Below are 18118 nucleotides of genomic sequence, written 5' to 3' on the forward strand. Positions count from 1 at the left end.
GAGGCTTTGTCGTGGCTTTTCTCTTATTTGGATTTTTTTTTTTACTTTACAAATATTTGAACTATCCCATCTTAGCTTTGTTTAAATACCGACAATCATTCCGTCTATTATTATTACTCTTACTATAATTTTAAGAAATCCTATAGCTCAAAAACCTGATGTGATAGAGATAATCCAAGATCACTTTTGGATTTGGCAACCAAAAATTTGTTAAAATTAGCTGTTAGACCGAACTCAACAAAAACATGTTATCCCCTGTGTACTCCTAATCTCACAGGGTGACCAAATGCGGCTTGGACGAATAACGGGGTTTATTGGAGTGAAAGAGTAGCGGAGAAACAGATTACAGGAAGCAACAACGATATTAACAGACAGGCAGAGTAACAGGCAGAGTAACCAGCAGAGAAAGCGACCGGGCAACAGAGGACTACAGTGCAGGTAACAGATACTGGTAAGAGGAAAAAGAACCAACTGAACCAGAGGAGTGGGTCTGCTGGGTTTTTATAGAGTGGCTAACAAGCTGGGAGCAGGTGTGGAAAAAGCCGCAGGTGCAGGCAATATGTTCAGAGTCCGGGTCACACAGATGCGTGACACCTGAGGTGGTAATTCATCCAAGATTTTCTAGGATTTGTAGCACAAAAATCAAGACTCTACATATTTTGCAAGACCTCAACTCATCCTGAGAGACTCCAGCAAATGCAGGGTGCACATGTTAGATTCACATATTAGATTTTTTTTTTTCTCTTTTGCCATTAAATTCAGCAAAAGACCCAATAGCCAGTAGTTGTTCAAGTCAAGTCAAGTCAAGTCAAGTCAAGTCAAGTCAAGTTTATTTGCATAGCCCTAAATCACAAGCAGTCTCAAAGGGCTTCACATAGATAATCAGTAAAAGATTATCCTAAACAAATATCCTATGTTGTGGGCAGAGGTGCCACAACAGAGTTAAGGAAGGCAGGCCATCACCGATGCTTGATAGGATTCGCTAAACTGCCTTTTCTCATTTAACATAAACACATTTGCATGCACTAATTGATAACTTTGTTTCATTATTTTATATTCCAAACAACCCTGCTATTAGGGGTCAATTTATAAAGGTCTCCAACTCTCAAAGTGTTGTATCATTGACCATTATTAACCATCTGTTGGTCTGTTGCGGCCCACCAGCAACTCCTAGTAAGGGCCCTAACCAGAGGTTGCTGTCAGCTCCGTTGTCGTCGCAGTGTTAAGCCAGTGCTTTGTGAATGATACAGTCACTTTTCAGGATTGTAGAAGTTTTCCGGCTTTATGTTATTCGCAAGTAAAACAGTGCAACACGTTGGATGAGTTTTAGGACATCCATCTCACAGTTTCGAGTTTGTGGGTTCAATTCAGTGTCTGGCTTTGCTGTGTGGTGTTTGCATGTTCTCCCCATGGTAATTATGACTCACACCCATCATGAATGCATTGAAAAAATAGATAAATAAGTCAAATGCATCTGCATTGCATCTGAGAGTTTTATAGTGATAGATGAAGGTAGATGATGTTCCATGATACAAATATAGTAATATGTGACTTTAATTGTGGTAGGAGACTTTTGGAGAATATCTGTGGGAATCGAAATATTTTTAAAATGAGAGGTCACTACTGTTAAGCAGGGCTTGGTTTACAATCTTTAATCATGTTTACCAAAACGTTTTGGATGGGGTTCAGGGTTCTCATGTTACTTACATGCTTCTAAGGACCTTGCTTATTGATATATTTGAAAAAAAAAACAGCTACAATTATTTTCTTAAGTTCTGTAAGTTTAAATAATGGTATGGAATTGAGAAACATTCATACTTTTTGAGTACTACGGTTATATTTATCTTGAAGACTGGTCAATTTTAAAGGATAAACTATTGGGTACTTGTGTGCTTTTTTAGTATTTTATCAATACTCAAAAGATAAAGCACATTGGAATCTATATTAATTTTATGAGAAGTTCAGTGCATTGGTTTTAGATGAGCAGGTTTAAGTTTGGGGTGGAGTTTGACAGCACGATTACCATGAGGCTGAATTTGTAGCATCCATCTCATCATAGACTTTCGAATTAAAACCAGAATAAAGAATAGCTCCTGAAGCGCCTCAGCAAGCTATTGACTCTAGAGCTGAGGCATGAGGTACAACACGGGAGAAGCAGCACCAACATGAAGGGAAATTCTGCAAAAAGACACACTTTTGGATTTAAAGCACCTATCTCAGATCCCAGAGCCTTGAGAATGGGATTGGATTACTGTCGGGTAGATTTACTCCTGTGGCTCTTTGCCACTACATCATCATAGGGCCCCCTGCCTCTGGATCAATGGGGATATTTACTGCACCTGTTTCAGAGAGACTTTCTCAGTCGGCAGGGCATTAAACAAACAGGCTGGACAGCCAAAAGCCCTGTCTCAGCCCGGGCTTGTCTGTTCACACTGTGCCATGCCCAAATGCAACACAGATTCACTTAAGAACAATTCTCTCCCTCGTTCAAAAACATGCACCACAAAAGACACTGCATCATGATTTGCCATGTTTTCTAAACATATAATAAATAGTAGGACAACAATGTATATTCACAGTACTGTGCAAAGGTTTTGGGCCTGTTGGTGAGGACATAATGGTCATAAAAGCTAAACAATTGCAGACCTCCACCAAGGATGAGCTGTGAATAGATGTGAAAAGAATTCATTCAGTATATGTTTTGCATTTGGGTTCGTTTGTTCATCTACTTGTTAGTTAGCAAAATAACATCTTGTTAATAGAGGATGGGGAAGAGACGGGAAGTGCCAAATGATTCTGATGGTCGGACAATTCCAATTATTAACTCACATTGTAAAAAAAAAAAAGGCACTCTTATCCAGATCATTGCAAAAGAGTAATGAGACATATTGAGTAGTTAATTGAAATGGTTTTTTTAACTTCAAAATCCAATCCTCTACAAAGTTTTGTGTATTAATTCGTGTAAACCTGTTGTTTCCTATGCGTTCCTGTTTTACACGTCATATTAGCAACTGTTAAAAAAGTTGTCGCGTGAACTCAACTCAATGTGAACTCAAGATCTCCCAACATTTTGCATCGAAAAATGAATGTCGAGTATCCATACGGTCGACTTCCACTAGGAAAATAAATAAATAAATAAATAAATAAATAAATAAATAAATAAATAAATAAATAAATAAATAAATAAATAAATATTTTTTTGTATGATTTCCCATTCAGATGAATGGCGTCAGAGAAAATATAATGCAAGCTTTTCTCAGAGAAAGTGAGTTGGCCTAAGTGATATTGTTATGAAGGGTTCTTTATTCGAGACCATGTGTAATTGGAGACCTCATAACTGAAATCACTTTTGGCCTCAACAGCACTCCTTCATGATGTATCACTGTGCATCTCCAGTCCATTAAATTATATGATAAATTTGAGAAGAATTGCTATTGAGACTGTGAGACAAAAGTCTGTACATAAACCCATACTGGCTGTCTCCATTCACTAAATGCAAGCACATGAGTTGAAGAATGGGTGGAATGTATTTGGTTTCCTCTCAAATATGAGCTCGATAATGCCTTAATGGAGAAAAACAAAAAAAATTCTTCATTACTTGACAATTCCACTGACCGAGCTAGTACCATTAGCTGACAGGGCAGTGTCAAACAATGGGCCTCTAAAAGGCAACGCATATTAACATTTCTGCTTGGGGAGCTCACATGCACAGACTAGTCAGGAGGATTATCCATGGTTACAGTAGTGGTATGACTACCGAAGAGCTGTATTGAATATATTGAAACTTGAAATAGTTATAATGAAATAAAAACAAGTTCATTGTCACGAGCCAAAATGTTTATATAAGGGGAAACTTGTATCAATAGAGCAAATGGATTGATCAACGAGAGTATGCAGCCTTGATACTGTTTTTCAAATTGGGTCTAAATTGTAAACACACACACAAAGCAAAGTTTGATCATTTGTGGTGTGGTTAGGAATTAACAGAAGATGGGGAAGGTAAAATACTGAACATTACCTCAACTTCATTTATGTAGTGTCGTAAGAAATCAGGCTGTTCTCTTCCAATTATCTGCCATAAGCCATTAATGTATTCACAATATTTATGATAATTTATTTTGGTATACCAAAAGGTAATTAAACTTTAAATTTGTGATTCAAAGAAGAGGATTGTTTAAAGTGTTTTATTTCACAAAACAGGGATCCGCATTAAACTGTAATCAGTGAGAATCAAACATATCCATAATTTTTTTATCTCATGGAATTCAGCATCAAGGCAGTGAGTGGAGACGTAGGCAGATTGTATTCTGAGAAAACATTTCAGGTGATCACAGCAAATATTGACCTTCATCTTGTGGTAAGTACAGCTCCATGCTTTCTATAATGTACTAATTAATCAGTTAAATGCTTTTTACTAAGTTTGCTGTATTACAAAAGAACAAAGTCTATATGTGCTTGCACATGTGCACCATTGTGTCAAATGTAATGCGCTGAGAGCTGAGACGAAGCCATCATCCTCCAACCACGCACATGCAAACACATACTCGCATGCATAAACACACAAACACGCACTTACACTTGCACAATGACTAGAGTAATTTGTGTGCATTCTGACATGACAGTATCAGCTCAGGAACAATCTCTGTGGCAATGTGTGCACTTGACTGCATGAACGACATTGTCAGTAACAATGTCATTTCTGCCCCAAATGCTATTACGTGTTCAATCATCATTTTTTTTGTGTGTGTATGTTTTATATGTTTTATATATATATACGTGTATATATATATATATATATATATATATATATACACACACACACACACACACGCACACACACACACACACACACACACACACACACACACACACACACACCAAATTGTATCTCATTTTGTCTTTATCTTGATGTAGCACCCCCAAATAAAAAATTAAAAATGAACAACGGCAAAAACTGTATTTCTCAGACCATGAACAAGTTATAATATACTGAAAACCACACACGAAACTAGTAAATAAATTGTTTAGCAAGTAAACAACAAATGTGGCGGCACAGTGGCACACTGGTTAGCACGTCCGCCTCATAGTTAGGAGGGTAATTATTCGATTCCACCTTCGGCCCTCCCTGTGTGGAGTTTGCATGTTCTCCCCGTGCCTGCGTGGGTTTTTTCCAGGCACACTGGTTTCCTCCCACATCGCAGAAAACATGCATGGTAGGCTGATTGAGCACTCCAAATTGCCCCTAGGTGTGAGTGCGAGTGCGGATGGTTGTTCATTTCTGTGTGCCCTGCAATTGGCTGGCAACCGGTTCAGGGTGTTCCCCGCCTACTGCCCAACTACTCCTGGGATAGGCTCGAGCACGCCCGCGACCCCTGTGGGGACAAGTGGTATAGAAAAAGGATGGCTGGACAATAAATTTGTTGAACTTACATTTTGAAGGACAATGACTATGCCTTTTATTTTGACTCTCCAATTCAAACAGGCACTATGATTCAGACGAGGAACATAAGTCAGAAGACACCATTGTGGTCATTATTTTATTTACGAAGATTTTGATTGACTTATGGGTTTGCACTCCAAATTGTAGCACTGATGCAATAACCAACTGCAAATTGAGGGAGTGGTAAGCTGAAAACAATGAAAACAGCACGTATAGATAGCTCAGTCAAAAGGTTAACAGTATCACAGACAAAACGTCTTATTTTTAAAAAGTGCATTCACAAACATGACAAATACTCTCAACTCATGATGTCTATCTTTATGTGATACAAAATATGCATACCTGTTTTAGATTTGTTTGTATGTCTATACATAGATATTTTTTTCAAAAGGATCACTTTTCTTTTCTTTCTTTTTTACAAAGGTTAAAAGCTGAGCTGTGGTCATAGCAGCTTTGGACTTCTCCAGCCTCATGTAACATCACCTCCATGTATTGAGATACAGAGTCTTGACAGATATCCAAATAAAAACCTCAGCATATTCTCTGTTGTTAAGCTCGAATGACTTTCTGTTTTTCTTGAACGAGATATTTATCAGTGAGGCTTGTAGATTAGAAAATAAAAACATGGGAATCAATAAAATGTGTGGGCCATTTAATATATTTTTGTATACCCGCTTTTTTTTCCTCAATATCATAAATACTAAAGTCACTGGACAATATTATAAGACAATGCTTGGCGACTAACTGTAAAGATTAAAATAGTTAAAACATTTTTTTTTAACTTTCTAGTTAATGAGAAACAAAATATCAGGCGAGCACAGAAACACTATACAGTCTGTTCATGGCCCTTTTATCAATCTAAAAGAGCTCTCATAAAGAAGGTCGACTGAATGCCTATGAACAAACATTCTTTCATTCTTTTTTGTTTGTGCCTTATCCAAGATGGTTGCCCATTGTAAGGCAAAGTCTCAGTTGTCGAAGGAATTCATAAAAGCAATCAAACATACAGATAAAAACTGTATCATGCAAATTTTGCAAGACAACATTCTGTATTCCCAAACAAGAGACAAAGCATCTTTCATTATATCAAGTGAACAGGGAATGGGTGGAAAGAAAAAAAACTCTAATCAACACTAAATACAATATTTCCAAAAGCAAAAAATACTTCATCTGTACATAATAGAGTAACACAAGTTTGTGACTGGATCAGCAGTTTCTTAAAACTTTTAAATTTGTTAGTCTTAGTTTCAAGAAAGTTTTTATTCTTTAATTGATCCCAATTTCTTTGTTGTCCTCCATATACCTGGAGAAGGGGCGGCTCGCCCCAACCTCGAGTGTAGCTTTCTCAATTCCGGTCATAGGAGGACTGCTACCTGTGTGCAGACGGTCCATTGCACTCGGCATGGCTCGCAGTGAAGTTAGTCCTGCACCCCCGAGGCTGACGGGTAGTTGGGTGATACCTCCATTTTGGATCACAGAAATCTCATTGTTCTTCATGGCCAAACCATTGGTGATAGCAGCTGCATACTGGTTCCAAAAACCGGGGTCAACGTTCATGGCCCGAGCTGCCAGGTCCTTTTGGAACATTTCGCTGAACTTCATTGCATCCCCACCTAGAAGGGCCATAGGATTTTCTACAGATAGTCGCCGCCCTCTGCGTGCTGGTGCATTGTTCCACATGTGTGTTCCCATGTGTACCTAAAATAAGCAAACACACACAAAAGTACAAATAAATATGATGGTCATTAAGCACCAGAAAAGTTTTCGACACGGAGTCATGGAAAACACTTGGCAACGAGTAATACAGTAGATACTGAATACTTTACTAGTTGTTTACTAGTAGTTGAGGACTAAGTGGAAAAGATGCACAACGTTTCACTTACGTTTGATCTTTGTGACATGACATACACCACAATGAGAATTCACATACCTTTAGATTGCCTTTAGTGGTGAACGCCCGTCCACAGATGGAGCAGGCAAAAGGTTTTTCTCCAGTGTGTGTGCGCTCATGGATTTGCAGAGCACTGGCAGAAGAGAAATTCTTCCCACAAGAGTGGCAGTTGTGCTGTTTTGGTGTACGCCGTGGGGGTGGGGGAGCCAACATGGGGTTGGTGCTGGAGCTCAGGGTGGTCTGGGGAGCTGCAGCAGTGGGAACCTGGATGCCTACAGGCATGTGGGAATTGTCGCTCAACGATATTGACTTGCTGTGCCCATTCATTTCCATTTTAATCATATTTGATGCAGTGCTGGCCAAGTTAGGAGTGGTTAGACCTAATAGGAAAAAAGTTGAAATATCAGAAATTAGAATCAGAAATTCAGATATAGCTATTCATTTTGCTCATACACACCTCGATCTCTATTTAGAAACAGCATACTGAAGTGGCTCTCCTCCTTGATAAAGTGTCTGCTCGGTTGAATGGCAGTCAGGTCCAGAGCCCCGTTGCCTTCTGTTGCAGGAAGTGGAGATGGGGTTTCAGATTTTTCAGACTTCACAGTTGCCAAGGCTGCATTGTTCTCCCGGCTCTCCTCTACTGCCATGGAACTGTTGTGATTGTTGAGCGTAGCTGGGGACTTAGATCGCTGGTTCTCACAGTGGCTATGAGCTGGGGACAAATGTTGTAAAGAACCAGAGGACTCTGAAAGAGCAGGGCTCCCCAAGCTTTGAGATTCTGCATCCCCAGCTGCAGACAGAGAATCAGCGGGAAAACATTCATTCTCACTTCCATAGCTGCAGAAACTTTGACTGGGCTTTTGAATAAATGAACTTGTCATTTTTGCAGTGGAGTCAATCATCTTCATCTGGTTCTCCATAGCAGCAATGCTTGACATTATGGAAGTTGGTGGAGAGCTTCCGGGTGAATAAGGCTTTAATGGGTCCATCTCACCTTCCTTTACATCAACTTCATCATCTATAGCCTGCTCCATTTCATCCAGAAGATCATCATCATAATTGCTCATTGCATCCATGCTCTTTTCATCAAATGATAGGTCTGTGTCCATTTCCGGAAGGTTGTCAGTAACTGGAGTGTTTGGGATCTGGCCGCCCATGTGCATGCGGATATGCTGTTGCAGAACGACAGCGTTGGTGAACTTTTTCTGACAAATTGGGCATGAGTGCTGGACTCGCAGAGGGGGTTTTGACCGATGAACGCCGAAATGTGTTTTTAGATTACCCTTGGTGGTGAATGCCCGTCCACATATTTTGCATTTAAAAGGTCGCTCGCCAGTGTGGATGCGGTAGTGCATCTTGAGAGCACTCTGACAGCTCAAAACACGGTGGCAAATGACACACTGGTTGGGGTCAGTCATTTTCTTGTCAATGTTTTCAACAAGTTGTTGCAACTTGGATGTCTCGGATGTTTGCATAGAGTCCAGGAGGCCTCCAAAGGGAAATTTAGCCTTAAACTGATCAGACAGCATGGGGAGAACAGGGTGGGACACTGGGTTTGAAGAGGAGTTTGGGGTGTTGATAGGTTCAGTAACCTGGGAACTAGTTGACATTGTTGTGGAGGTGACGGCAGTGGAGAGAACCACATGGGATACTGATGTCGTGGTAGTAGTGTTTTCCCCTGGTCGACTAGGGCAGGTTGGGGGCAGGAGGATTCCCTCAGGCTTAAGGACTGGAGGTACATCACTACCCGGTGTGGGTTTTGGGGAAATCGAAGCAGTGGTAATTCCAGAGTCAACAACAATATTGGGAGACAAAGATGCATGTTCACTAGATGGGGGTGATGTTCTTTGAGGTGACCTGTTTAGGGGAGTGAGGCTTGCAGAATCACCAAAACCCCCGATCATACTTGGTAAGGTGGGAGGCAGTTGGAGTCCAACTGAGGTGGGAACAGTTGAGAGTACAGGTTTACTGTCGAGCCATGTGGTAACAGGTTTTTCTGGGGGTAATGACATACCATATGGAATGCCTGAGCTTGTAGGAACATTGTCTAGGTACTCAGGAACTGGGTAGGGGTTCATTTGAATATGAGGGTATTTTTCTTTGTGCCTCTGGAAATGGACTTTGAGATTTCCCTTGGTAGAGAATCTGTTGCCACATATGTTGCATTTGTAGGGTCTCTCTCCGGTGTGGGAACGCAGGTGGATTTGTAGTGCACTGTCACTGCCAAATACTTTGGCACAGAATCTACACTTGTGCTTGAAAAAAGGGTCTTCAGAACTTGGCTTCGTGTCAAAAACAGACACATTTGGAGGCTTCCCTTTGCGATGTTTCATCAGAGCAGACAGAGGGTCGAGTGCATTGGCTGTTGCTGCTATGCTCGCTAAAGGGTTTGGGAATATAACGCTGCTTGATGAGCTGTGAGGTATCAGCGGTAGATTGGAAGCTGAGTTCAGAAGGCTGTTGTGACTGAGTGATGGCGGCGTGTTGGAGTTCCTGGGATGAGTGGAACTGCTACTGATTCCACTGCTTCCTGTCCCATTATTGCTCATGCTCATGTTGGTGACTGATGATGAGCAGGAGGGAAGTAGAGCTGACAGTCCAGAGGCACTGGGTGGGGGAAACATTGAACTACCGGAGGATGTATTGGGCACTGAAGAATTAGACGGCTGACTTCTACTTGATGTTTGGGAGTGAGGCCCTTCTATTGCAGAGGTCAGAGTTGAAGAACCTTGGCTGTTGAGAGAGGCTGGCAACCTAACAGGCAGCTGATGGACAGGTGGAGTGATAAAGTTGTGGAGCTGAAGTTGACTTGCAACTGAGGGGGCACACGCAGAAATCGGCCCCGGATTTCCAGTCACTGTGTTGTGGTGGTTAAGTGCAGGCTGTGATGCAGATTGTCTGTTCATCAGAGCCACTTGACTTCGTATTTGCTCTATCAACTGCAGCTGGTGGATTTGCTGCTGCTGAAGGGCCATCAGCTGGTCCAATATCATAGGGATAGCCATGGTGGAAACTCCGCTTCCTGCTGCTGCCCTAATGCTCTGAGAAAACTGTGCAACTGCTACCCGGGTGCCATGCAGAGTTTCTAGGGTAACATTAGTGCTTGGCATGGTATAGTTCGTAACACTTGGGGGGCTAACGTCATCGAGCTGAGGTAGGGAGCCATCGGCTTCGGGTGAGGCCACATCTCCGTCTTCAAGATCCATATTTTTTTCCGACGAGAGTTCCACCTCCATTTCCTCATCTTCTTTTTCTAGGATCCTGACCCCATTTGACGTGGTTATCTCTGGGACATCATCGCCCTCACTAGCAGGTGAGCGGCTGTCGTCCCTGGCATCGTCGCTGTCAGCTTGCTCACTAGGGCAACTGGGCACAGGGGAGGGTTCTGGGTACTCCTGGGAGGGAATAGGTGTTTCCTCATTGTCATTTACAATTAACACTAGTGGGTTCTTGGTGCAGCTCGTTAAATGTTCACAGAAATCTGCCCACTTGAAGAACTCAGCACAACACTTTTCACACACATGCGTCTCTTCACTGCCACTGCGGCTTTCATTCCCGCTGTCAGCGTCATCCAGCACATCACCTCGAGCTGAAGGGAAGAGGTCAGGGGTGTTAGAGGGTATACAAAAGGAGGGGGAAAGGGAACAAAAAAGGAGAATTCATGAATACCGAATCAATAAAGAAACCACGTATATTTTGCAGTGCAGTGCTGGAAAGATTTAAGCTTAGATTTTCTCTCTCTCTCTTTTAACATAAAAAAATCAATACATACATGTATATATTTTTTACTCCCCACAAATTGTCCCAGTTCACCAATTGTCAAGGCCTAGGTTTGTGCATTCACACCCAGTCTCTGGGGCCAGCTAATAATTTTCTTTGTGCAATCCATCAAATTATGAGGGCCTATCAATTGTGGATACTGCCGCTTAATGAAATTCCATAGAGCCCATCGATTTCCAATATTTCATACAATTCACAGCTGCCTCGTCTGTTGGGTACAAATCAGGACTTTGATGGCCCTATTAGAATTCCCCTCTGATATCAGGCTGGTGAATTTCCAGCTGAATTTCAAATGCCTACTGCCTGTTCACTGTGTATTGCGGAGCAACGTATTTGGCCAAAGTACTTAAAAACAGAAAGGACTTCATCCTGAAAGTAATCAAAAATTGTGGACTCCAAAATAATAGCCAAAAACAAAGCCACATATTTGCTTATATGTAAGACAATTAAGTAATAGTTTTGTCCCTCTCTCTCTCTCCCTCTTCCATGCTCTTGAAACCAGACTCAACAAATTACATGCTAGTGTGAAGGCAGCAAAGTCACTGATTAGTTACACATGTTTAATCACAGTTACAGCAAGACACTTCCTCCTCCTCCTCATGCCGAGTCCAACAAGCCAATTCGTGCTTCGAACACTGACCCATTTAACACCTGATCAAAACCATTGGCCTCAGTATTATACCGTTGCCATTATTATTATATTTGTATTTGAATGTAGAGCTAATGTTTGTGTTGGTAAAATGTATTAAATGTACCAATGTGCTCAAAGGCAACTGTTGCTTTTTGCTCCGTTTTTTTTTCTGTGTTGTACGTTATTACTGCCACATTCGGCAAGCACCCTCACTCTCCATTTCTAAAACGTGCCTTAAAACACAGTTTCATTTCTTGGCTTTCAGCACAGTATGAGACATTGTCCTTTTTATACGTTAATGTCTTATTTCAGATTGTTTTTTTTTAAACTTTATTGTGAAATTACGATTTTAAAATACTGCTTTGTTCAATTATTGAATGTTTTATGTTCAATAAGTATGTAAGCTCACCACTTTTTTTTGGTGGGGTTGTTTTTAAAGTGCACTAAAACCAAAATTTATATTCTCTAATAATTATAGAAAGAAAAACTTTTAGTCAGAAATAATGGAATTACTATGGTGCTGTTTGCACACTTTAGCCTACATAAGAAGTTATTGTGGAGTGAGATATGTTAAAGCAGACAATAAGTCTTTGATTAATCACACTCACACTTCCTGCAATTTGTGCTCTGAGAGTGTACTTACTTCCGAATTAAACACAGTTGTAAAATGTTAGGCATCCATTCATATTTTCACCTGAATGAATTAGTATGTATCTATATTTGTAGTAGTCACTATCTGTAAATATACAAAATATAAATAAACTTGATCAAATGTGCTTAAAATTTCAAAGGTTGCTTCCCACATTTTTTTCATGGGAGCTAGAGTTTCCAAATGTTAGAAAACAAAAATATATATTTCTTTTTTCATGGTTTGACTCGCCATTAAAGAACAATATATATAAAAAAAAATATTCAAAGCAAAAATCAACAAGTAAAAAGGGACCAGTAAATAGAAAAGACAGCGACACATGGTAGCAGGTTGAAAATCCCCTTAGCCCCTCAGCGGACAAAGAATCCATTTCCATAATTGAGGGCTGAAAGGTCAACACAAATGAGTAGGCATTGTGTTTAGATGATTAGTTATTAGAATGGTATTACTGTCAATCTCTTTTACTCTTTCATACAATTACAAGTGGAAATCTTTTTGTCTATAACCACTCTCACACACAAACACACGCACACACGATCCTTGTACTTATATCACACACTTCACATTTATGCAAATTTCCAAGCTTTTAACAGCACTGTAGAAAATAAAAAATGTAGAATGAACACAAAAAAAAAACAAAAAACACTAGGCTTGCAATGTTTCACGAAACATAAATGTGTCCTTTACTATATTAGGAGTGTCCATGTGCTTGTTTAATTGCGGTTTAGAACATTGCAAATCACACAAGACACCAGATTAGTGCGTCAACTGGAAATGTTGAAGCTTTCTGAAAAAGAAGTTTAAAATTACTACCTTGGCTCGAAGTGTGAAGGCGACATTTTGTGGCTGCGCGTATAAGACTGTTTGTGCACATAACTTATTGATTTTCTTATAGCATGAAAAAGCCATGGCTGGTAAAAAAATAAGGCTAGAATACGTTTTTCATTTGAGCTTTAAGAGTCTTGATTTGCTCCCATGCAAATATTAAGCAGAGCACAGTCAATAGGGTAATTGTGGACATTGAATATGTGTGTCTGCTATCATGCCCAACAATCTTTGGCATGCTAAGTGAAACCACTAATCTGACATATCAGATGAAGTATTCATGCTTTCCACTGATTCTGTGAAAACCACAGTGCTGTGCACTGAATGGAGCATTGGCATATTGAACAATTACAAATGCTGCCATTCTTAACCATTCATAGAGCATTGACAAATACACATTGGTATTATTTGCTGCTCCTTAAAGTAAAACTCTCTGTATTCTAAATGATATTCAAACTATTTGCAAATCAACATATTTATGAAGGTCTTTAGATTTAATTTACTAAAATCCACAAGGAAATAATTTTAACAGTGCCTCTACCATTTATCATTTGCAATGCTAAGATGCCTGAGGATAGATTAGTGGCATTAAAGGCGGGTGTCAGTGTTTGGTGTCATAGATTGGGGGCAAGCTAAACTAAGTTACAAACTGAGAGCTGGATGAGGAGAAATTTTTCATTCAAATAAAAAATGCGCATTCAACATTATTTTCCTAAAAATTAATTACTTAAATAATAATGTACTAAGATTTACCCCATGTTATAAATCTATAATCATATTTGACATATACTTAGGATTTTTTTTTAAATAAATGAATCATTCCAAATTCCATATGACTTTTTTTGCCCTTACACACTTTTAATTCGGCCACGTCTTGGCTCTATCAACACACACACAAAGCATCTTGTCGAAAGAATCCATGCATCCTCAGACCTGCAGAGGCTCAAGTGTGTACCATTCGCTTGGTCGGGCTCTGCTGCAGAGTGGTACAGTCATATCTGCACTCACAGAGAGGCCTTTGTCATAAAGCCTGAGATGCAGCGCAGCCAAGACATGAACGATTTGTTTATGGAAGCAATTTCAATACAGCATCCAACAGCGCTCTTCTGTCCCGCAGAAAAAGGTTTGCGATATGGAAAAAGCAACAATCATTGATGATCATCCTCTGCAAGCCTAAAAAACATCTAAAATGATTTTGATGAGGCTTTTTGTGATAATATCACTTCCAAATGCTTACAATTGCTAGTACCACTGTCATCAACAAGTAAATGAAAGGACGAAAGAAACAAGCAAGAAAAAATGTGCCTGTGCTAGATTTGAAGTATGTATACTCCACGTGTTCTCAGTACAGAAAGGTAATTAAAACAGAACTGTATTGAAGTGAGTCATATTTAAGTGCCTTCTTGAAGACATTATGGTACTCTGTGTGGGTGGTCCACCAGCCTGCACCCATCGATGAGAGGGGATTAAAACAAAAGCCAAACAAAGCCTCACTGCAGGGGTGGGGTGAGGGAGTTGCATGTTAACACTGTCAGCGGGGGGCTTCTCACTACATTATACTGATTACATCCGAGCAATTCTTTAATATTTCACACAATACGAGGACTTTTTCACGTTTTTTAAAAATTAATAATTTGAGACATTTTTTCTCAGGGAATGTGGAAAGTATGCGTTGGGATGTGTTACACTACACAAATGCACATGTACTAACGAGTGCGATATAATTTTCAATGGGGCGCTTAAGTGCATTAACATTCACTTTGTACCTGTATGTTGTGGCCGTATTTAACTTTATGGTGGAGATCACTTTCAGAAGTTTTAGAACAGGAAGGGTCATCGTGTGTTTGCATGCAACGTGCGTGCCCTCGGCCCTCACACATCACATGCACGTGCACATTTTCAAATCCGCTGTCTGCACAGGAAGTGTCGACAAGATGAAAAGCCTGTCACTGTTCACACTTTCTCGGACGCCAGAAGGCTGTGCAGCCAAGGTCAACGGCATCCATGTTCTAATTGTTTAAGGATCTTGACACCGAGCTGCTGGACTTGCTCGGCTGAGCTGGACAAAGGTTAAGACAGCAGGCTTTTTAAAAGCACTCCTAAGCACCCACAGCAACCCGCCCCCCAATCTTAACACACGCACACAAACCCCAAAACCCCTGGAGTGGGGCAAATGTCCAGAAGGCCCGAGAGGCAGATGATATGACACACATGGGCTAGAAGACACTTGCCAAAGTCATACATACATGAAGGTGACATCAACTTGACAATCAATCTCACAGATCAAACAAAGTTAGTGTAGTCTCTACTTGCAGTTTTTGCCTCTCTAGCCAAAAATACAAAACACCAAATCAGATCTATGACGTATTTCTTCAACTTATAAGAAATAGATTTTAAGATAAAACACTTGATTTCCAGAGGTCAGGATCAATGATACTGCATGAACAAGCCGCTGAGTTTTATCATGCTGCAACACAGTGGCGTATCACCTGTAAGGTAGCTTCAGATATTGTTCCGAGCTTTGAGTGGCACCGATTTGCAGTGGGAGAAAAAAATGTTTGCCGATCGTTTCTCTGAAATTTCTGTTCTCCATGAACACAAGAGGGCCAGTTTACGCCTGAAATAAGGAGAGTGAAGAACATTCCGCTGCTACTAACACTCTTAAAAACAATGGCAACACGATCGGTGTGTACGTGTGTGTGCCTGCACGCGTGTATTTGTGAGTGTGTGTGTTTTGTGTCTGTGTGCGCGTGTGTCTGTGTGTGTGTGTGTGTGTGTGTATGTATGTGTGTGTGTGCGTGTGTGTCCTTTTACAACCAAAGATACACTTCAATGTCTCACCAGGATGTTAAGGTGAGAAACAATCAAGTTTAAGACATAATTTTTCAAGTCAAAGTTGTCTTCACTGTAAGTGAGATGGGATTGCTGGAATGAAAGTAGTCAAGGACTATAACAAACAATGCAACTTAACATATTTGTCTATGACTTCCAAGGGCCATCATTGCATATTCAAAGAGGAGTAATGTTTCTACTAATAATATATTCTTAAATCATAAGTACAAAATCACATTCAAGGAACCACAGCCACCAAATGCACGCGCCCGCGCACACACACATACACACACGCACAAACACACACACACTCACACACACAAACACTCGCGCAAAAGAGAGCTTCATAATGACTATACAACAGATTTGTACACTAAAAAAGCCTGCAGATTCACAGGGTAAAGGGGTGAAACTTGTTAAAATGATGATCATTTACAAATACATACTGTAGTTATAATGTGCAAACTTGGTTATTTACTGGAAATTACAATTGAAATCTTTTTCAAGTTGACTTATTTTTTAGCTTCCTTAGATGCATCAATATTCTGGTAGTTATTTAACAAGGAAAATATATAGTTATATATTAGATGGTCTGTATTTATTGTCATGTAACAATATATATATTGAACCGTACATATTTTAACACCTTTCAATGTAAATATGGATAATCTTTTTTCACAATTAATAATTTAAAGTGTGGAATTTGTATCATTTAAAATTTTTTAAAATACAGTTCTTTTAAAACATGATTGTCAATTTTCCCCACATGGCAAGCTGTGTCAACCAATAATACCGACATAGTGAGAGAGAAGACAACAAATCAAGTGTGCTAAATTTGTGTGAGGGGGGGTGGGGGGTAAACAAAAAACATTTACATGACAAAACAAGGCTTCGACCTGCACCGGAATTAGCGTTTTTTTGTATGGCCCTTGTGAAGACAGAGAGGCGCAGAGGGACAACTCTCTCTCTCATGCAGCACAATAACATTTTTTTAAAGAGTCATTGTTAAACGTTGGTTTCATTAGAGTTTTGGAGGAAAAAGGTTGAAGTGTGAAAGAGTGTCACAAATATCTTGTCATCTATTAGTCGTGAGCATGTTTCTTTTAATGTGTATTTTGTATATCATCAATTTAACATTGAAAAAAAATATCCATTCAAAATTGTTCATTCAAATAATATTAATGACTACAATCATCCGGTGAAACCAAGGAAAATTGTTAAAATGCTATTGCATTTTGACAGGCCTTTAAAAAGGCCTGTCAAAATGCAATCTGTGTGCAAACTGTATTATTTAATAAAAACATCAAAACATCAGCAAAATAATGTCTTGTATTATTATTTAAAATGTAAAAAAAATGAAATTCCGACGCGACGGTTGTCACGTCACCTTGGAGAATGGGTTTCAACTTACAAAGAGCCTCCTAATAATTTGCTGGACTTTTCCTATATGGGTTCAATCAACACATTACGGACAAAAAATCTTTTCAACAAGATAAGTATATATAAAAAAAAAGAAAACACACGCACACACTTTTGGACTCGGGAGGTATAGTTTGGACTTACCATGCTGAGACATGATCCCGCTCATTGGCGCATCTTCTTCCGATTTGAGGTGCTGCGGCTTGGCTTGCTTGCGCCGGGACATGCTGGTGCTGATTCTGGTTGAGGTGCTGGCACTGGTGTCCGCTGGTTCGGCCGTTGCTTCTGCTGTGGGGCTCCGGGGCTGTCCGTGTGCGCGCGGCTCAGACACATCAGCGCAGTGCGCACCGGTCCGACTCGCCAAAGTTCTTCTCCAAAAAGAGTGTTCAGGCAGAGTGCAGGGGCAAACTATGGAATTAGCCGCTGTCGCGGCTGTGCGTGGGATTGCGCATGTCGGTATAATAATTATGATAGTGAATAATGCTTGGAGATGAGTGGCACCGTGTGAAGGTGGGGAGGATTGGCTGGAGTCCAACGGACGCGCATTGGATATGCTAATGAGAGAGCGACTGAGCAATTAGCCGCCTCACAATCGGACTTTATCCGTCTCTTTTCTCTTTACCTCCCCCTCAACAAAACAACACACAAATC

General features: G+C 40.2%; 1 protein-coding gene across 1 annotated transcript; it reads right to left on the reverse strand.

The window, feature by feature from the left end:
• Window positions 1-5523: 5523 nt before the first annotated feature.
• On the reverse strand, window positions 5524-17831 carry sall3a (spalt-like transcription factor 3a). Its single transcript, XM_088387769.1, has 4 exons — window positions 17612-17831; window positions 7789-10920; window positions 7371-7711; window positions 5524-7138 (listed from the first exon to the last, which is right to left on the reverse strand). Exons 1-4 carry the CDS (start codon window positions 17691-17693, stop codon window positions 6707-6709), a joined length of 3987 nt encoding a protein of 1328 aa, XP_088243895.1. The 5' UTR covers window positions 17694-17831; the 3' UTR covers window positions 5524-6706.
• Window positions 17832-18118: the final 287 nt, after the last annotated feature.

This window comes from Syngnathus floridae, chromosome 10 (genome assembly GCF_059516105.1).
Source record: "Syngnathus floridae isolate MCC-2025c chromosome 10, RoL_Sflo_1.0, whole genome shotgun sequence".
NCBI classification, from domain to species: Eukaryota; Metazoa; Chordata; class Actinopteri; order Syngnathiformes; family Syngnathidae; genus Syngnathus; species Syngnathus floridae.